The sequence below is a fragment of the Macaca thibetana genome, chromosome 2 (assembly GCF_024542745.1).
Source record: "Macaca thibetana thibetana isolate TM-01 chromosome 2, ASM2454274v1, whole genome shotgun sequence".
NCBI classification, from domain to species: Eukaryota; Metazoa; Chordata; class Mammalia; order Primates; family Cercopithecidae; genus Macaca; species Macaca thibetana.
In genome coordinates this window covers 145,625,344-145,646,909 of record NC_065579.1, presented here as the reverse complement: position 1 = coordinate 145,646,909, position 21,566 = coordinate 145,625,344, and the positions used below count along the sequence as shown (strand labels likewise).

At 43.3% G+C, this 21,566-nt stretch overlaps 3 protein-coding genes across 3 annotated transcripts in view; 1 reads left to right on the top strand and 2 right to left on the bottom strand.

Annotated features, from left to right (window-relative positions):
* MBD4 (methyl-CpG binding domain 4, DNA glycosylase) overlaps nucleotides 1-21,566 on the bottom strand; it is a 332,365-nt gene that overhangs the window by 5,833 nt on the left and 304,966 nt on the right. The gene's annotated exons all lie outside the window — the stretch shown is intronic.
* Nucleotides 1-21,566, bottom strand: part of ISY1 (ISY1 splicing factor homolog) — a 285,043-nt gene that overhangs the window by 10,947 nt on the left and 252,530 nt on the right. The window contains exons 2-8 of the mRNA XM_050781805.1: nucleotides 21,260-21,391; nucleotides 19,474-19,496; nucleotides 18,872-18,923; nucleotides 17,233-17,298; nucleotides 17,011-17,053; nucleotides 5,696-5,808; nucleotides 277-394 (exon numbers count right to left, since the gene is read on the bottom strand). Coding sequence (XP_050637762.1) covers nucleotides 277-394; nucleotides 5,696-5,808; nucleotides 17,011-17,053; nucleotides 17,233-17,298; nucleotides 18,872-18,923; nucleotides 19,474-19,496; nucleotides 21,260-21,262 — 418 coding nt within the window. The 5' untranslated portion in view covers nucleotides 21,263-21,391. The remainder of the gene's footprint in view (nucleotides 1-276; nucleotides 395-5,695; nucleotides 5,809-17,010; nucleotides 17,054-17,232; nucleotides 17,299-18,871; nucleotides 18,924-19,473; nucleotides 19,497-21,259; nucleotides 21,392-21,566) is intronic.
* COPG1 (COPI coat complex subunit gamma 1) overlaps nucleotides 1-21,566 on the top strand; it is a 583,372-nt gene that overhangs the window by 430,042 nt on the left and 131,764 nt on the right. The window lies entirely within an intron of this gene.

Below are 21,566 nucleotides of genomic sequence, written 5' to 3'. Positions count from 1 at the left end.
TCCTTGTCCAGACTGACAGATTAGCACCTGCCAAAGGCAGAAACCTGCACCAGCCAATCCTGGGTGCACTTTCCAGCCCCAGTTGTATGTCATGGGCCTATGATTCCATCCCATTTCTTAAGAATTCTCAGTTGAAATCTGGGAACAATAATTCCTACATTATAAGGCTGTTATGCAACTAAGAAAAAAAAAGTAAGAGCAGTTAGCATATAGCATATCTACTCCTATGATTATTACCAACGAAAGGCTAAAACTGTCATAAACTTAGTTACTTACGTTCTTTTTCAAACAGCTCTCTAACACCAGGCAAATCTTTTGCAGCTCCAAAGTACTTGTAACCTCGGTTTCCTGGGACTTCTTTTCCTTCATGATCCAGCATTTTAGGACCAACTTTCTTATTGGGAAGAAAAAAGAGAAAATGGATCTGTTAGTTAGTTATTATTTATTTGAGGTGGAGTCTCGCTCTGTTGCCCATTTACTTATTTGAGGTGGACTCTCGCTCTGTTGCCCAGGCTGGAGTGCAGTAGCACAATCTCGCTGCAACCTCCGCCTCCCAGGTTCAAGTGATTTGCCTGTCTCAGCCTCCTGAGTAGCTGGGATTACAGGTGCATGCCACCACGCCTGGCTAATTTTTGTATTTTTAGTAGAGATGGGGTTTCACCATGTTGGCCAGGATGGTCTCGATCTCCTGACCTAGCGATCCGCCTGCCTCGGCCTCCCAAAGTGCTGGGATTACAGGCATAGGCCACTGCGTCTGGCGAATCTTATCTTTAAACCCACTATTTCCATGTTTGCAAATATATTTTAAGATAATAGCCGGATGTAGTGGCTCACACCTGTAATCCTAGCACTTTGGGAGGCCAAGGTAGGCGGATCACTTCAGCTTAGGAGTTCAAGACCAGCCTGGGCAACATGGCAAAACCCTGTCTCTACTAGACAAAAATTAGCTAGGTGTGGTGATACATCCCTGTAATCCCAGCTACTCAGGAGGCTAGGGCAGGAAGAATTGCTTGAACCTGGGAGGTGGAGATTGCAGTGAGCCAAGATCATGCCACTGCACTCCAGCCTAGGTGACAGAGAGAGACTCTGTCTCAAATATAAAATAAATAAATAAATAAAAAACACTTATGGGCTGGGTACGGTGGCTCACACCTGTAATCCCAGCACTCTGGGAGACCGAGGCGGGAAGATCACTTGAGGCCAGGAGTTCACAACCAGCCTGGGCAACATGGTGAAACCTTGTCTCTACAAAAAAATGCAAAAACTAGCCAGGCATGGTGACATATGTCTATCGTGCCACTGCATTCCAGCCTGGGTGACAGAGCAAGACCCTGTCTCAAAAAAACTAAATAAAAATAGGCCAGGCGCGGTGGCTCATGCCTGTAATCCTAGCACTTTGGGAGGCTGAGGCAGGTGGATCACAAGGTCAGGAGATCGAGACCATCCTGGCTAACACGGGGAAACCCCATCTCTACTATAAATACAAAAAATTAGCCGGGCATGGTGGCGGGTGCTTGTGGTCCCAGCTACTCAGGAGGCTGAGGCAGGAGAATGGTATGAACCCAGGAGGCAGAGCTTGCAGTGAGCCGAGATTGCGCCACTGCACTCCAGCCTGGGTGACACAGCGAGACTCTGTCTCAAAAAAATAAAATAAAATAAAATAAAAATAAATAAAAATACAAAACACGATGTTAAGTGACAAAACCTTTAAAAAGATTACCAACAACCTATATGACAATCAGTAGAAAACAAATGAAATACATCCAGAAGATACAACTATATCTATTAAAACTGATGATTTGCTGGGTATGGTGGCTCACATCTGTAATCCCTGCACTTTGGGACACCAAGGCGGGCAGATTACCTGAGGTCAGGAGTTCAAAACCAGCCTGGCCAACATGGTAAAACCCCATCTCTACTAAAAATACAAAAATTAGCAAGGTGTGGTGGTGCACATCTGTAATCTCAGCTCCTTGGGAGGCTGGAGCACAAGAATCACTTGAACCTGGGAGGCGGAGGTTGCAGTGAGCTGAGATCACGCACCACTGCACTGCAGCCTGGACGACAGAGTGAGACTCTGCCTCAAAAAAAAAAAAAAAGACGATTTGACAACTACATGTAGTATGTGACCCTGGACCAGGTCCTGTACTGCAGGGGAAATGCTACCAAGGACATTACTGGGAAAATTGATGAAATGCCACATGGATTCAATTATTGTAGCCAGGTTAAATTTCTTAAACTTGATAGCTCTACCATGGTTATATAAGAGAATATTCTTCTTCTTAGGAAATACACATATATTAAAGAGTAAAGAAGCATGATGTATTTTAACCTACCTTTCAAATGCTTCACAAAAAATAAATCTCAAGGTACATAAAGAAAATAAAGCAAACACAAGTAAAATGTTAAATACTGGTAAATCTGTAAAAAGGGTATATAAAAGTTCTGTATATTTCTGCAATGTTGAGTTAAAAAACATTTTTAAAAATTATACAATTTGGTTGAGCACAGCGGCTCACGCCTGTAATCCCAGCACTTTCGGAGGCTGAGGCAGGATGACTAACTCCAGGAGCTTGAGACCAGCCTGGGCAATATAATGGGACACCATTTCTACAAAAAAATTTAAAAATTAGCTGGGCATGGCCAGGGACAGTGGCTCATGCCTGTAATCCCAGCACTTTGGGAGGCCAAGGCAGGTGGATCACCTGAGATCAGGAGATCGAGACCAGCCTGGCCAACATGGTGAAACCCTGTCTCTAATAAAAATACAAAAATTAGCTGGGTGTGGTGGTGGGCACCTGTAATCCCAGCTACTCTGGAGGCTGAGGCATGAGAATCGCTTGAACCTAGGAGGGGGAGGTTGCAGTGAGCCGAAATCACGCCCCTGCACTCCAGCCTGGGTAACAGAGCAAGACTCCGTGTCAAAAAAAAAAAAAAAAAAAAAAAAATTAGCTAAGCATGGTGGCACACATCTGTCATCTCAGCTGCTCGGGAGGCTGAGGTAAAAGGATCACTTGCACTTGGAGTCAAAGCTGAAGTGAGCCATGATCGTGACACTGCACTCCAGCCTGGGGTAACAGAGTAAGATCCTGTCTCAAAAACTAAAAGGCTGGGTGCAGTGGCTCACACCTGTAATTCCAGCACTTTGGGAGACCAACATGGGCAGATCACCAGAGATCAGGAGTTCGAGACCAGCCTGGCCAACATGGTCAAACCCCAACTCTACTAAAATACAAAAATTAGCCAGGTATGGTGGCACACACCTGTAATCTGAACTGCTCCGGAGCCTGGGGCATGAGAATTGTTTAAACCCAGGAGGCGGAGGTTGCAGTGAGCCAAGATCACGCCACTGCACTCCAGCCTGGGTGACAAGGCGAGACTCCATCTCAAAAAAAAAAAAACTAAAATAAAATAAAATAAAACAATTTAATATACTTATCGATCATATGATTATCTGACATGAAGGGGTATTCCTTATACAGTTTAGAGAATAAAGCACGTAGTTGAGAATATTAATGAATTTCTATAATGTATACACTAATATGTATTGTTTATATTTTATAATTTTTATATTTATATTCTTTCTCTACACGAAAATATGTACTTGTTTATATAATCAAAGCTACCATTTTGAAAAGAAAAACAAAACCTAGAACCAAAATTGGACATATAGTGAGTATGGTTTCAATTATGACATTCATACAAAAAACAACAGAAGGAAAAAAAAAGATAAAGAGCATATTCAAGTGGCTGCGCTTATGTAATGGGATTGTGACTGAGTGTCGTTCTGCTTCTTTGTACTTTTCTGAACTTAGTGATAATATATTACTTTTATATGTGGAAAATAAAAACAAAATTATTAAGTATTAAAAGTCTCTGGAAGAAAATATATAAAAATATTAATTTTCATATATTTATATTGCATTTATGTTGAATTTAGGTGGTGGAACTTAACATTTCATATATTAATTTTTTCATACATCTGAGACCACTTTTCTAAGTGGATTAATGAGCTGCTTTTAAGCAGCCTCACAGGAAAAATAAAATCTCCACCACACAACTGCTGAAGAGGTCAGGCAAGTGCTCACTCTGGCAGGACATATACTAAAATCAGAATGATACAGAGAAGATTGGCATATAAAAATAAGAAACAACAAAAATAAAATAAATGAAAAGAAAAAAAGAAGTTAGGCAAGACATCCAAGAGAAAAGAAGGCTCCTAGTGCAGTGCCCAGACACAAAAGGGGCTTCAGAAATGGGAGTGTCTTTCCTCTTCTGCAGTGGGAAGGCTGAATGCTCCATTTGTATGTACTAGGGGGAGAATTACGGTTATGTGTTAAGACTTTCTCAAAGGTGAAAAGATCAACACGTAGAAAAACTGCATGTGTTTCTTATATAACATGTTATCGTCCATTGATTAGATACTGTTGTTTCCAGTGATCTGAGGTAGGTCTCATCACAAAAGTGTGAAATAATTAGGCTCTGGGGCAGGAGTTTTCAAAACCAAGACCCATTAGTGCGTCATGAAATCAGTTAAGCAGGTCACAAACATCAATTTTTTAAAAACCAAAATAGAACAGAATAAAAAATATCAAAGTATACCATACTACTGTTTTTTCAGCACCGTTGTGTGCTGGCTTGTGATTGTGTGTGTGTGTGTCTGTGTGTGTTTTACAATGGGCCATGTTCTTAAAAGTTTGAAAGCTATGTTTCTAGAGTATTGTACTTACAGAAGTCCAAAAAAGGACAGAATGGAGTGTCTCTATGGCTCTCAGATAACAAAGCCAACAAATGGCTGTCTCCAGTTCCTAAGGTGCTCAAATAATGGGAGGAACCATTGTCATTTTATCTTTTTTTTTTTTTTTTGAGACAGCATCTTGCTCTGGCACCCAGGCTGAGGTGAGTGGCATGATGACAGCTCCCTGCAGCCTCCACCTCCCAGGCTCAAGCGACCCTCCCACCTCATCCTTCTGGGACTATAAGCATCTGCTACCATGCCTAGCTAATGTTTAAATATTTTGTAGATTAAGGGTCCCACAACGTTGCCTAGGCTGGTCTCAAACTCCAGTGCTCAAGTGGTCGTCCTGACTCAGCCTCCCAAACTGCTAGGATTACAGGCGTGAGCCACTGCACCCAGCGAAGAACCATAGTCTTTTCTTTCTTTTTTTTTTGTGGGGGGGGAAGGAGTCTGACTCTGTTGCCCAGGCTGGAGTGCAGTAGCGATCTTGGCTCACTGCAACCTCTGTCTTCCAGGTTCGAGTGATTCTCCTGCCTCAGCCTCCCAAGTAGCTGGGATTACAGGCATGCATCACCACACATAGCTAATTTTTGTATTTTTAGAAGAGATGGGCTTTTGCCATATTGGCCAGGCTGGTCTTGAACTCCTGACCTCAAGTGATCTGCCCACCTCGGCCTCCCAAAGTGCTGGGATTACAGGAGTGAGCTACCGCACCCAGGCTCACGGTCATTTTAAACACAAGGCCCAGAGATGAAGCAGCTTACACAAGGCCTTCTGGCTAGTGCATACAGATGCCCTGTCTACTGTGATGCAGGTGCTGTGAAGTCTTCCAGCATCATCCTACCCACCTGTTCACAGGTTTCCTGTATCAAGGGACTACTATGGCAGGAATGGGCTGGGAACTGCTGGGGGTGGAAAACTAGATGGAACCCGCCACTGGGGCTGCCATGTACTCACTCCATAATCAGGACCGCCCAGCTCCTTTATCCGGACCTCCCAGTGTCCTTTCTCCCTTAGCAGCTTGTTAATTTCATCATTCAGGTCACGAATTCGAAATTCACCTAAACCAGCTAGAAAACAAAAAGGTTAACGATATAATTCCATAAAAATCATCAACACCTCCAACACTTACACTCAATATCATACCCTTAAAATCAATGTCAACATCTACAAAGGTACACTACATAAAAATACTCATCTAAATTGATAAGAAAAATAACCCAAATAAATGAAAGGACAAGAATTATAAAGAGTTTCCACTAGCGTAAGAAAAAAAAAATCCTTGAAACTAATTTCATCCTCACTAGCAACCAAAAAAATACAAACTACCCTGAAACAACCCGGCAGTTCCATTTATACAGCTACTGAAATAACAAGCTCTTTTTTTCTTTTTTTTTTTTTTTGAGACGGAGTCTCGCTGTGTCTCCCAGGCTGGAGTGCAGTGGCATGATCTCGGCTCACTGCAAGCTCCGCCTCCCGGGTTCACGCCATTCTCCTGCCTCAGCCTCCCAAGTAGCTGAGACTACAGGCGCCCGCCACCACGCCCGGCTAGTTTTTTGTATTTTTAGTAGAGACGGGGTTTCACCATGTTAGCCAGGATAGTCTCGATCTCCTGACCTCGTGATCCACCCGCCTCGGCCTCCCAAAGTGCTGGGATTACAGGCTTGAGCCACCGCGCCCGGCCAATAACAAGCTATTAAGAGAGAGGGGGAAACAGCAACCAAGGCCAGCAAAGACACAATGAGGCTGGGATGGGCACCCAGGGCTGGCAGCATTCTATGATGGTTTAGCCTTTTCAGGAAAGCAATGTATTGCTATATGGGAAAAATTTCTGGCAAGGACTATAGGGCTAAGAATTAAGCCTAAGGGATTAATTGAAAGGGATGTGCACAACAAATTTCACTGCGGTGCAGCTGGGGCATCACACCATAGAGAAGGTGGAAAAATGGTTAATGAACCCTAGTATGTTGAAATGAAACATCATGTAACTGTTGGAAGGGACAATTTGCACACAGTGTAGATACAGCAAGGCCTTTATGAGGTAATGCTAGATGACAACAGCAGGTCCAGAAGGGCTCTTACACCTGGGTTACAGCTAAGACTGATGCTCTAGAAGATGGGCATGAGAGGACTTCTAGGGGTGATGGATACTGCTTGTGGACGTGGTGGCTTTCATGGGTATAAAAATCTGCTGTAATTCATCCAACTCTACATTAAAAATGGAGGAATTTTATTACATGTAATTTTTGCTGGATAAAGTCCATTTTTTAAAAAAAGTCAAACAGGCCGGGCGCGGTGGCTCACGCCTGTAATCCCAGCACTCTGGGAGGCCGAGGCAGGTGGATCACGAGGTCAGGAGATCGAGATCATCCTGGCTAACACAGTGAAACCCTGTCTCTGCTAAAAATACAAAAAATTAGCAGGGCATGGTGGCAGGCGCCTGTAGTCCCAACTACTCGGGAGGCTGAGACAGGAGAATGGCATGAACCTGGGAGGTGGAGCTTGCAGTGAGCCGAGATCGTGCCACTGCACTCCAGCCTGGGCGACGAGCAAGACTCCACCTCAAAAAAAAAAAAAAAAAAAAAAGTCAAACAGGCCGGGTGCAGTGGCTCACGCCTGTAATCCCAGCACTCTGGGAAGCCGAGGTAGGTGGACTGCTTGAGCTCAGGAGTTCAAGCCAGCCTGGGCAACATAGTGAAATCCCATCTCCACCAAAAATACGAAAAATTAACTGGGTGTGGTGGCACATGCCTGTGGTTCCAGCTACTTGGGAGACTGAGGTGGGAGAATCGTTTGAGCCCAGGAGGTGGAGACTGCAGTGAGCTGTGATAGCACCACTGTACTCCAGCCTGGGTGACAGAGTGAGACCTTGACTCAAAAAAAAAAGTCAAGTAAAAAGAATACACTGTAAGTGGGTGCGGTAGCTCACACCTGTAATCCCAGCCTTCTGGGAGGCACAGGAGGATAGATCACTTGAGGTCAGGAGTTCGAGACCAGCCTTGGCCAACATGGGGAGTCCTTGTTTCTACTAAAAATACAAAAATTAGCCGGAAGCGGTGGTGCACGCTTGTAATCCCAGCTACTGAGGAAGCTTGAGGCAGAAGAATTGCTTGAGCCTGGAAGACAGAGGTTGCATTGAGCCAAGATCATGCCACTGCACTCCAGCCTGGGCGACAGGGCAAGACTGTCTCAAAAAAAATAAATAAATAAAAAGTTTTTAAAAAAATACATTTTAGAACCTCCCACTCCCATGTTCTGTTCTGTTAAGAAAGAAAAAGATCTGCCACCACCATGGTGAGACTTTCCAGTGCTAAAGACACAGAGAACTCAAAGCAGCCCAATCATCTGCCCAATCATCTGAGGGCCTCAACCAAAGCAAACGGAGAGGATTCCAGAAGCCTCTCCCAAAGCAAAGCCAAGACATCTTGGAGAAAACAAGAATCACATGTTTTACGTTTTTTCATTGACTTTCCAAAATCTATATATAAAAACATTACTTTTTGGTACATAATGAGTTTTCACAAATGCATATAATCATGTAATCATGACCACAATTAAGACACAAAAAGTTCCATCGCCCCAAAACATTCCCTTATGTGCCACTATATTCACCCCCTCCCCTTACCCAACTTTTGGCCACTAGTAAACATAATGTATTTTGTTCCTATAATTTTGCTTTTCCAGAACATCATATAAATGGGATCATAAACTATACAGCATTTTGAGTTTTGTTTCTTTCACTCAGCATTATGCTCAAAAGCATGCTTTTGAGATTCATCCATATATTTTAATTTTATTTATTTACTTTGATTATTATTATCATTTACAAAGATGAGGCCTTACTATGTTGCCCAGGCTGGTCCCCAACTCCTGGGCTCAAAGCGATCCTCCCACCTTGGTCTCCCAAAGTGCTGGGGATTATAGGCATGAGCCACAGTGCCTAGTCTATATGTTTGTTTTTACTACTGAGTATTATTTTATTGTATAGACACACCTCAGTTTGTTTATCCATTCACCAGAAGGACCTTTGGGTTGCTTCCAGTTTTGGGACTACTATAAACATTATGTATGAGTTTTTGTGTAACAGAAAAGGATTACATTTCTCTTGGAGAAATATCTAGGAATGGAATTGCTGGATCACAGGTTAAGTGTATGTTTAACTTTATAAGAAACCACCAAACCCCATTTTAAAGTAGCTGTTCCATTTTGCCTCCTCACTACCAGTGCATGTGAGTTCATTACTTCACATACTCACCAGCACTTGGCATTGTCACTATTTCTTTAAGTCATTCTATTAAGTGTGTAGTATCTTGTTTTAATCTGCATTTCCTTTATGACTATTATGTTAAATACATGAAAAGATGCTCATCTGCCTCTATATATATATATATTTTTTTTAGACAGTCTCGCTCTGTTGCCCAGGCTGGAGTGCAGTGGTACAATCTCAGCTCACTGCAACCTCTGCCTCTCAGGTTCAAGCTATCCTCATGCCTCAGCCTCCCAAGTAGTTGGTATTACAGACGTGAGCCACCACACCCAGCTAATTTTTGTAGTTTTAGTAGAGACAGGGTTTTGCCATCTTGGCCAGGCTAGTCTCAAACTCCTGGCCTCAAGTGATCCACCCATCTCGGCCTCCCAAAGTGTTGGGATTACAGGCGTGAGCCACCGTGCCGAGCCTACATATTTTCTTTGGTAAAGTATCTGTTCAAAATTTTGCCCACTTCTTAAAACAAATTATATATTTTTTTCTTTTTTTTTTGAGATGGAGTCTCACTCTGTCACCTAGGCTGGAGTGCAGTGGCACGATCTCTGCTCACTGCAAGCTCCGCCTCCTGAGATCACGCCACTTCCCACCTCAGCTTCCCGAGTAGCTGGGACTATAGGCGCCTGCCACCAAGTCCGGCTAATTTTTTTTGTATTTTCAGTAGAGACGGGGTTTCCCCGTGTTAGCCAGGATGGTCTCAATCTCCTGACCTTGTGATCCACTCGCCTCGGCCTCCCAAAGTGCTGGGATTACAGGTGTGAGCCACCACGCCCTGCCGCAAATTATATTTTCTTATTGATCAATTTTTAAGAGTTATTTGTCATCCCTTTCTCCACTGAATTGTTTTCATAACTTTGTCAAAAGTCAATTGACCAAGTCAGACATAGTGGCTCATGCCTGTAATCCCAACACTTCGGGAGACACAGATGGGAAGACTGCTCAAGTCCAGCCTGGGCAACAAGAGCCCATCTTTACAAAAAATTTAAAAATTAGCCAGGCAGGGCTGGGCGCAGTGGCTCACACCTGTAATCCCAGCACTCTGGTAGGCCGAGGCGGGCAGATCACATGAAGTTGGCAGTTCGGGACCAGTCTGACAAACATGGAGAAACCCTATCTCTACTAAAAATACAAACAATTAGCTGGGCATGGTGATGCGTGCCTGTAATCCCAGCTACTTGGGAGGCTGAGGCAGGAGAATCGCTTGAACCCAGGAGGTGGAGGTTGCAGTGAGCTGAGATCACGCCACTGCACTCCAGCCTGGGCAACAAGAACAAAACTCCATCTCAAAAAAAAAAAAAAAAAAAAAAAAAAAAAAAAATTAGCCAGGCCTGCCAGGAACAGCAGCTCACGCCTGTAATCCCAGCACTTTGGGAGGCCAAGGTGTGCAGATCAGGTCAGGAGATGGAGACCATCCTGGCTAACACAGTGAAACCCCGTCTCCACTAAAAAAAAAAAAATATATATATATATATATATATATATATATATAAAAAAAAAATCTGCCATGCATGGTGGCATGCACTTGTAGTCCCAGCTACTCGGGAGGCTGAGGCAGGAGAATTGCTTAAACCCTGGAGGCAGAGCTTGCAGTGAGCCGAGATCGTGCCACTGCACTCCAGCCTGGGCAACAGAGCAAGACTCCATCTCAAAAAAAAAAAAAAAGAAAAAAATTAGCCAGGCATGGTGGCATGCATCTGCAGTCTCAGCTACATGAGAGGTTGAGGCAAAAGGATCACTTGAGCCCAGGAGGTGGATGCTGCAGTGAGCTATGACTGCACCACTGGACTCCAGCCTGGGTGACAGAGAAAGGCTCTATTAAAAAAAAAAAAAAAAAAGTCAACTGACCATTTATGTGCGGCTCTATTTCTGGACTTCTACTGGACTTCTAATTCTGTTTCCTTGGTCTATGTGCCCTATCCTTTCACCAATACCACATTACCTGGAAGCTGGAGCTTTCTATTACATCTTGAAATCAGGTGGAATGAATGCTCCAATTTTGTTCCTTTTCAAAATTGTTTTGGCTATTGTAGTTCGCCTTTCCAATTAAATTTCAGACACAGAATATCAATGTAAACAAAAAATCCTGTTAGAATTTTGATTGTGATATATTTGAAGACAGAAAGAATCAACATCTTTACTGTGTTAAGTCTTCTCATACGACAGCACAGTATATTTCTCCATTCATTCAGGTCTTCTTTGGTTTCTTTAATCATTGCATCCTAGTTTTCAGCATACAGATCCTGACTGTATTTTGTTAGATTTATACCTAAGTATGGCCAGGTGCAGTGGCTCATGCCTGTAATCCCAGCACTTTGGGAGGCCGAGGCAGGTGGATCACAAGGTCAGGAGATCCAGACCATTCTGGCTAACACGGTGAAACCTCGTCTCTACTATAAATACAAAAAATTAGCTGGGCGTGGTGGCGGGCACCTATAGTCCCAGCTACTCGAGAGGCTGAAGCAGGAGAACGGCGTGAACCTGGGAGATAGAGCTTGCAGTGAGCTGCACTCCAGCCTGGGGGACACAGCGAGACTCCATCTCAAAATAATAATAATAATAATTTTTAAAAAGATTTATACCTAAGTTATTTCTTGTGTTTTGGTGCTTTTGTAAATAGCACTTTAAAAAAATGTTGTATTTCCAGCTATTCAATGTTAGTATATAACTTTGAAGCTGAGCATGGTGGCTCATACCTGTAATCCCAGCACTTTGGGAGGCTGAAGCAGGCAGATCAATTGAGCCCAGAAGTTCCAGACCAGCCTAGCCAACATGGTGAAACCCTGTCTCTACTAAAAATACAAAAATCAGCCAGGTGTGGTGGTGGATGCCTGTAGTCCCAGTTACTCGAGAGGCTGAGGCAGAATAGTTTGAACCTGGGAGGCAGAGGTTGCAGTGAGCCGAGACTGGGCCACTGCACTCCAGCGTGGGCGACAGAGCAAGACTCTGTCTCAAAAAAAAAAAAAATTATATATGTGTGTGTGTGTGTGTGTGTGTGTGTGTGTGTATGTGTGTATATATATATAAAATTCTGAGGCCGGGCGCGGTGGCTCAAGCCTGTAATCCCAGCACTTTGGGAGGCCGAGACGGGCGGATCACGAGGTCAGGAGATCGAGACCATCCTGGTTAACACGGTGAAACCCCGTCTCTACTAAAAAATACAAAAAACTAGCCGGCCGAGGTGGCGGACGCCTGTAGTCCCAGCTACTCGGGAGGCGGAGGCAGGAGAATGGCGTGAACCCGGGAGGCGGAGCTTGCAGTGAGCTGAGATCCGGCCACTGCACTCCAGCCTGGGTGACAGTGCGAGACTCCGTCTCAAAAAAAAAAAAAAAAAAAAAAATTCTGTATACTGAACTTTTCTGTGAACTTGATAAACTCACTTATCCATTTTAGAATTCTTTCTGTAGGTTCCTTGGGATTTTCTACATACAAAATTATGTAGGATTTTAGGCTGGGCATGGTGGCTCATGCCTGTAATCCCAGTACTTTGAGAGGCAGAGGCAGGCAGATCACCTGAGGTTGGGAGTTCGAGACCAGGCTGGCCAACATGGCAAAACGCTGTCTCTACTAAAAATACAAAAATTAGCCAGGCATTGTGGCACATGCCTGTAGGCCCAGCTACTCAGGAGGCTGAGGCAGGAGAATTGCTTGAACCCAGGGGGCAGAGGTTGCAGTGAGCTGAGACTACGCCACTGCACTCCAGCCTGGGTGACAGAGCGAGACTCCATCTCAAATAACAAAGAAAATTATATAGGATTTTCTACATTACAATAAAGACAGTTTTAATTTATTACTTTCTAATCTTTATGCCTTTTATTTCCTTTTCTAACTTTACTGCACTAGCTAGGATTTCCAGCATCATGCTGAATATAGTGGTGAGAATGGATGTCTTTGCCTTATTCCTGATCTTAGGAGGAAAGCATTCAATCCTTCACCATTAAATAGTTTAGTCTATGGGTTTCTTATTAGAAGTACTTTAGCAGGGCCGGGTGTGGTGGCTCATGCCTATAATCCCAGCACTTAGGGAGGCCAAGGTGGGTGGATCACCTGAGGTTGGGAATTCGAGACCAGCCTTGCCAACATGGTGAAACCCTGTCTCTACTGAAAATACGAAAATTAGCTAGGCGTGGCGGCTGGCGCCTGTATTCCCAGCTACTCGGGAGGCTGAGGCAGGAGAATCAATTGAACCTGAGAGGCGGAGGTTACATTGAGCTGAGATTGCACCACTGCGCTCCGGCATGGGTGACAAGAGCAAAACACCATCTCAGAAAAAAAAAAAAAAAAAAAAAAGAAAAAAAAAAAGAAGTGCTTTATCAAAGGTAAAAAGCTTCCTTTTATTCCCAGTTTGCTGAGTTCTTATCATGAATAAATGTTTAATTTTGTCAAATACTTTTTCTGCATCTACTTAGATCATCATACAGTTTTTCTTCTTTAGAATGACATAGTGAATTAACTTATTTTTGAATGTTGAATCAACTATGGTTTTCCAGAATAAATCCTACTTAGTTGTGATGTATTATCCTTTTTATACATTGCTAGGTTTGATATGCTAGTATTTCATTAAAGATTTTGTCTATATTCATAGGAAATAGTGGTCAGTAGTTATTTCCCATATCTTTTTCTGATTTTAGCATGAGGGTAACACTGATAATAAATATTCATAAAATGAATTCTAATGATACTAATACTAAAATTCATAAAATGAGTTAAAAAGTGTTCCCTCTTCTTCCATTTTCTTGAGGAAACTATGTAGAGTTGGTATTATTTCTTCCTTAAATATTTAGTAGAACTGACCAGTGAAGCCATCTGGGCCTGGAATTTTCTTTGTAGAAAGTTATTTAGAAACGAATTCAATTTCTTTCCATCTTTTTTCTATTTTTTTTTTCTGAGATGGACTGTCACTCTGTTACCCGGGCTGGAGTGCAGTGGCCCAATCCTGGCTCACTGCAACCTCTGTCTCCTGGGTTAAAGTGATTCTCCTGTCACAGCCTCCCAAGTAGCTGGGATTACAGGCACACGTCACCATGCCTGGCTAATTTTTGTATTTTTCGTAGAGATGGGGTTTCACCATGTTGGCCAGCCTGGTCTTGAACTCCTAACCTCAGGTGATCCACCCACCTCGGCTTTCCAAAGTGCTGCGGTTATAGGTGTGAGCCACGATGCCCAGCCTTGATTTCTTTAACAGATACAGGACTACTCAGGTTTACCATTTCTTCTTGAACTGTGTCTCTAAACAGTGGAATTATTGACACTGTGGTTTATTTAGGATAATTATTTGTAGGAAGCTTAACACATCCCTGGCCTCTACCCACTATATGCCAGTAGCACCCTTCCAGTTGTAACAATCAAAAATTTCTTCAGGGCCAGGTGCGGTGGCTCACGCCTGTAATCCCAGCACTTTGGGAGGCTGAGGCAGGTGGATCATGAGGTCAGGAGATCGAGACCACCCTGGCTAACATGATGAAACTCCATCTCTACTAAAAACACACAAAAAATTAGCCGGGCGTGGTGGCAGGTGCCTGTATCCCAGCTACTCAGGAGGCAGAGGTTGTGGTGAGCCAAGATCATGCCACTGCATTCCAGCCTGGGCAACAGAGCGAGACTCCGTCTCAAAACAAAACAACAATAAAAAAATGAACTACTTCTTGGCCAAGCACAGTGGCTCACACCTGTAATCCTAGCTCTTTGGAAGGCTGAGGAGGGTGGATCACTTGAGGTCAGGAATTTAAGACCAGCCTGTCCAACATGGTGAAACCCTGTCTCTACTAAAAAATTACAAAAATTAGCCAGGTATGATGGAGGGTGCCTGTAATCCCAGCTACTCAGGAGGCTGAGGCTGGAGAAACTGCTTGAATCCAGGGAGGTGGAGGTTGCAGTGAGCCGAGAATTCGCCACTGCACTCCGGCCTGGGTGACAGAGAGCAAGACTCTGTCTCAAAAAAAAAAAAAAGAACCACTCCTCTTAAATGAGCTTTGGCAGTTTGTGAATTATAAGGAATTTAAGGAATTGACCTATTTCATCTAAGTTGTCAAATTTATGGGCATAAAATTGTCTGTAATATTTCCGTATTATCCTTTTAATGTCTAGAGTCTATAGTAATATTCCCAATTTGGTTCCTAATATTCTTAATTTGTGTATTTTTTTCTTGGTCAGTCTGACTAGAAGTTTATCAATTTTATTGATCTTTTCAAAAAACCAGCTATTGGGCTGTTTTCTCTACTCATCTTGTTTTCAATGTTAATTGATTTCTTATCTTAACCATTTCCTTCCTTCTGCTTCCTTTGCGTTTAATTTGTTCTTCTTTTCTTTTTTTTGAGTAGCTGGGACTATAGGCGCCCACCACCACGCCCGGCTAATTTTTTGTATTTTTTAGTAAAGACAGAGTTTCACCGTGTTAGCCAGGATGGTCTCGATCTCCTGACCTCGTGATCCGCCTGTCTCGGCCTCCCAAAGTGCTGGGATTACAGGCTTCAGCCACTGCGCCTGGCCTCTTCTTTTCTAATTTCGTAGGGTAGAAGGTTAGATCACTGATTTGAAAACTTCCATAATTTTCCATTATTTCAGTGCTATATATATATTTTTTGTTTGTTTGTTTTGAGATGGATTCCTGGAGTGCATTGGCACGATCTTGGCTCACTACAACCTCCGCTTCCTGGATTCAAGCGATTCTCCTGCTTCAGCCTCCAGAGTAGCTGGGATTACAGGCACATGCCACCACACCCAGCTAATTTTTGTATTTTTAGTAGAAACAGGGTTTCACCATGTTGGCCAGGATAGTCTCTTTATCTCCTGACCTCGTGATCCACCCACCTCAGCCTCCCAAACTGCTGGGATTATAGGCGTGAGCCACTGCACCAGGCCAGTGCTATACATTTTTAACTAAGCACTATATCCCATAAATTTTTTCATCTCCTAAATTTTGACATTATGTTTTCACTCTAATTAAATTCAAAATATCTTCTAATTTCTTTGCTGTTTCCTCTCAGACACATGAATTATTTAAAAGTGTGTTAATTTCCAAATATTTAGGAATTTTTCAGATATGAATCTATTGTTATAATCAGAGAAAATACTTTGTGTAATTTCATTTTTTTTTTTTTTGAGATGGAGTTTCACTCTTGTTGCCGAGGCTAGAGTGCAATGGTGTGATCTCGGTTCACTGTAACCTCCACCCACCAGGTTCAAGTGACTCTTCTGCCTCAGCCTCCCAAGTAGCTGGGATTACAGGCATGCACCACCACACCCAGCTAATTTTGTATTTTCAGTAGAGATGGCGGTTCTCCATGTTGGTCAGGCTGGTCTCAAACTCCCGCCCTCAGGTGATCCTCCCTCCTTGGCCTCCCAAAGTGCTGGGATTATAGGCCTGAGCTACTGCACCCGGTCTCAAATATTTTAAATTTGTTAACATTTGTTCTGCAGCCCAGAATATGTTTTATTTTGGTGAACGTTCCATGTGCTCTTAAAAAAGACCATGTATTAGGCCGGGCGTCGTGGCTCATGCCTGTAATCCCAGCACTTTGGGAGGCTGAGGCGGGCGAATCACGAGGTCAGGAGATGGAGACCATCCTGGCTAAAGCAGTGAAACCCTATCTCTACTAAAAGTACAAAAAAATTAGCCGGGCATGGTGGCAGGCGCCTATAGTCCCAGCTATTCGGGAGGCTGAGGCAGGAGAATGGCATGAACCCAGGAGGCGGAGCTTGAACTGAGCCGAGATCGTACCACTGCACTCCAGCCTGGGCGACAGACTGAGACTCTGTCTCAAAAAAAAAAAAAAAAACACACAAAAAACAAAAAAACCATGTATTCTTTTTTGTTAGGTACAGTGTTGTGAGGTAGAGTATTCCACAACTTTCAACTACATCAAACTGACTGATCGTATTGATTGGCTCTTCTATGTCCTTACTCATTTACTATACTTGTTCTACTGATTATTGTGAGAGGAGTGTTGAAGTCCTCAAGTCTAACTGTGGATTTGAGAATCAAGCACTTTAAAGGAACAGGTTTGCTTACCATTCTGAATCTGAGCCACTTTTTTAGAGATCTCTCCAATGATCTATTAAAAAAAAGTAATACATTTTAATGAGTTTTGAATATGTTAGAAAGTATAGAAAAACTATAATTGAAAATTAGTATTTAAAAATACTTAAGACTTTTGGTTTAATAGTCATTTAGATAGTAAGAAGAAATGAGAGACTTGTTACTTCTACTGAAATCAAATTTACCAGAACATACCTGTCGTCTCCACTTCTCAGCTTTGGGCAGCTCAGTACATTCTGAGGCCAGAAAGGGTCTTCGCTCCTAAGGAGAAAAAAATAACACATTTCCATTATACTATTTACAAGTTTCATACAACATTCACAACTGATTCAGGCCTTAAGCCTAAATCATCTAATGGCCTAAATACATTTGAAGTTTTCATTCCAGATGATTCTCATTAAGCCTTAAACCTCATTCTACAATCTCTCCTTAGGAAAAACATTCATTGCATTGTATTTAGTACTGAAAAGAACTTAACTGTCCTGCAATAGAGAGACAGCTAAACTAGGTTATAGCTATTTCATGGCATATTTATAGTACCTTAAGAAACAATGTCTATCAGTGTTTAAAACAAACACACATAAATATGGGTGTATACATATACATGTGCATATAAAATTAAAAAAAAAAATCCAAAGAATGGTATATATTATCTCTAATTTGGCTGAGTCTCTAAGAGATGAAATCATTTACCAGTTTCAGCTTACAGCTGTTCTCCACAACTTACTCCAGTCCCTATTATTCAATATTAGAGCTGGAGTAATACAGGACCCAATCATCAGGCCGGGGACGGTGGCTCATCCCAGTAATCTCCACTTTGGGAGGTCGAGGCAGGCAGATTGCCTGAGGCCTGGAGTTTGAGACCAGTCTGGCCAACATGGTGAAACCCCATCTCTACTAAAAATACAAAAAAATTAGCTGGGCGTGGTGGTGTGTGCCTGTAATTCCAGCTACTTGGGAGGCTGAGGCAGGGGAATTGCTTGAACCAGGAAGATGGAGGTTGCAGTGAGCCAAGATCACGCCACTGCACTCGAGCCTGGGCGACAGAGCGACAGTCCATCTCAAAAAAAAAAGGGAGGGGGCCCACTCATCATAATACAGAATAAACTGAAAAACAAGCAGGCAGATCCATCACCCTGCCTCAGCTATGAGGAGGTATTGGAATTCAAGTGTACAGACTCTCAAGAGCGTCAGCAGGTACAGATAAGAAATAGGAAATTTTGAAGTTTGAAGTCTGTTGACCTGGAGTGCAGCGGCGCGCTCTCGGCTCACTGCAACCTCCATCTGCAGGGCTCAAGTGATTCACCTGCCTCAGCCTCCCAAGAGCTGGGATTACAGGTGCCTGCCACCATGCCCAGCTAATTTTTGTATTTTTAGTAGAGACAGGGTTTCACCATGTTGGCCAGGCTGGTCTGAAACTCCTGACCTCAAATGATCCACCCGTCAGCCTCTACTGTGCTGGGATTACAGGCGTGAGCCACTGCACCCAGCTTTTTTTTTGACAGGTTCTCACTGTGTCACCCAGGCTGCAGTGCAGTGGCATGATCATGGCTCACTGCAATGTAAGACTCCTCCATTCAAGTGATCCTCCTGCCAACAGCTTCCCCAGTAGCTGGGACTACAGGCAGGCACCACCATGCCTGGCTAGGCTAATCTTGTATTTTTTGTATAGAAAGGATTTTGCCATGTTGTCCAGACTGGTCTCAAACTCCTAAACTGAAGTGATCCACCCACCTCAGCCTCCCAAAGTACCGGGATTACAGGCATGAGCCACTGTGCCCAGTCTGCATTTATTCTTGATACTTTACAGTTCATGAGGAAGATTTACACCAACCTTCACTTTTCCCTCTTCCAGCTGAGCCTGGCGAAATCTTGCTAAGGCCGTCCTATCAGGGATATAAAAGACTGCATTAGATCCTGTTCACACAGACTTCTCATTACCCATGTTCCTGGATGGGTTAGATCTGCTTATGATCGTATTTAATGTCATATATATATATATATATAAAGAAACCACAGAGTAGTTAGGGATTTCCATGTTCTCAGGAGTAGGGATTAACGGGCAATTTGTATTCCTGAACACCCAAGAATATATTTTACTTACACTACACACAAGGACTGTGGGAAACTCTACTTATCAGACCACTGTGAGGAGCAACACATCCAGGTGTTAAAAGGCTAACATCCTGGTGTTCTCTAGCTGTCACTCTCACAACTCCTGCACCAACCACCGGTGAACAAATGTACATCCAGTGTAAAAGTTCTGGAAACTATGAGAAAACACATTAACGGAAAAAACAAATGGGCAAAAACAGGAATGCTATTTTTAACTTATGTAAAGAAAGAAACAGCTTCTCAAAAGGCTCAGATACCAAAAAGAAGAAATACGAAAAGAGTTACATGGTGGTTATTAAGTTACAAAAAATTGATACTTACATGGCCTTTTCTGCATTTCGGGCCTGGAAAGAGAGAAAAGAGAAGAAAAATGCCCATGTTTAAAATATATTTTTTTCTTGCCATTTACTTTTTAGTGAAAAGTTTTACAAGAATACAGTCACAAGCAAACCACTTGAACTACTATATGAACAACAATAAACAAAAATTAAATATGTCCAAATCCTGTGACCAAGGCTGTGCCTCCCTCTACTTAAAATCTTTACTCCTCCACTGACCCTAACACCTTGTATCTGGCTAACTCGCATTATTCTTCCTTCAAATTTTACTTGTGTCATGACCACCCAGAACATTATTCTGTGACCCTTTCTTCCCAGTTAGGCTGGTGTCCTCTATCAAGGATTATACTTACCATGGCACTTAACACCCAGCATCACAATTGCCTGTTCCCTGCCAGTGGTATTTGGGGAAAATAAGTCTGAAGACTGCCTTTCGTAAAGTAAGCTTTATGTAAGTACTGTCACACTAAATGTCAACTCAATTATCCCTGAAACACAGTGTCTGACAGAGACCGAGTTTTCTGGGTTGGAGTCTAGGTAGAAAGGGTCCCAGCTAAGTCAGGGACTTACATTCCCAGTTCTTCCACTTACCATCTCTGAGAAGTAGTCTCTCTATAACTCAAGTTTCCCCATCTTTACAATAGGGTGCATACCTCATCTCACAGAGGTGTCACAATGTCTTCATGAGATAAATACAACAAGCATGCAGTTTACAGACACTCAGCAAAATTGAGTTCAATTTAAGTCTCCTTTGAGACTCTCCCCTTCAACTGACAGAAACAAACTTGGCAAATGCTTGGTAGATAGGCGAACACCGCAGTAATTTGGGACATACCTTCTCACAGAAACGGCTACCTCTTCTTCTTTTTTTTTTTCTGAGATGGAGTCTCGCTCTATCGCCCAGGCTGGAGTGCAGCGGCGCGATCTCGGCTCACTGCAAACTCCGCCTCCCGGGTTCACACCATTCTCCTGCCTCAGCCTCCCGCGAAACGGCTACTTCTATTCCACTAGTTTCTCTCTTTTTCTTGGGAGCTTGTGCTCATCAATCTACAATGGCTTCCAATATATCTCATATAACCTAACCATGACGCCCCGTGTTTCTTACAGGGGCTTCACTTAATGAAAATAATACAGTAGCCAATATTACAGTAACCAATTAACATTTTTGTACCGGCACTACGTGCATTCTTATATTTACACGTCGTAAATGCTTCTTGAAGAAATGAAGAAACAACAAATGACGCCAGACCACAGAGAGCACACCCTCAAAGAACATTTCCTGTCTGTGCCATTCATTTCTTCAATAGTTATTGAACATCTACAATGACTCTATGAGACATTAAGGAAGCAATAATGAAAAGACCCTACCCTCGTGATGTTTGTATATTATGGAGCAGACTGAGAACGGACATAAATGAAATAATCCCAGAAACATATAGTCACAACTGCTCTTAATCTTCTCTGTGGTATTTAGGGACAAACAGCCGGCCCACACTATGCACCGTAACTCGGAGCGGGCCCTAGCGCTTCTCTGTGTCTGTTTCCCTCAGGTTAAAGAGCTTCATCGGGATTAAGACACTGTCCAGAACGATAACGCGGCTCCCCAGTTTCCAGTTTTTCAATTTGCGACAGCTAAACGAGGCAGGAAGAGAATCCCCTCGTTACACCAAAGAACCTGAAGCCCTCAGCATTGCACGCCTGAGCCTCTACGCCATGAGCGCCCCAGGGGGACCGGGCGCCCCCCCGGCCTGCCCGCCCACCCTACTCACCATGGTGTCGCTAAGGGCGCCGTCCTGGAGCCCCGCGGCCCCTGTCCAAGAAACTCCACAGGCCCAAAAGATGCCGACGCTCACAGGAACTGAAGATTCTAACTGCCCACAGACACTGATGTTTTGTCGGAAACGCAAAAGAAAGGGACCGGAAGTGAAAGGGAGTACCGGACGTGCCCAGACGAAGCCGACGCTCGCAGGAACTGAAGATTCTAACGGCCCACAGAGCCTCATGTTTTGTCGGAAACGTAAAAGAAAGGGACCGGAAGTGAAAGGGAGATCCAGCCGGAGATTGGGAGAGATAATT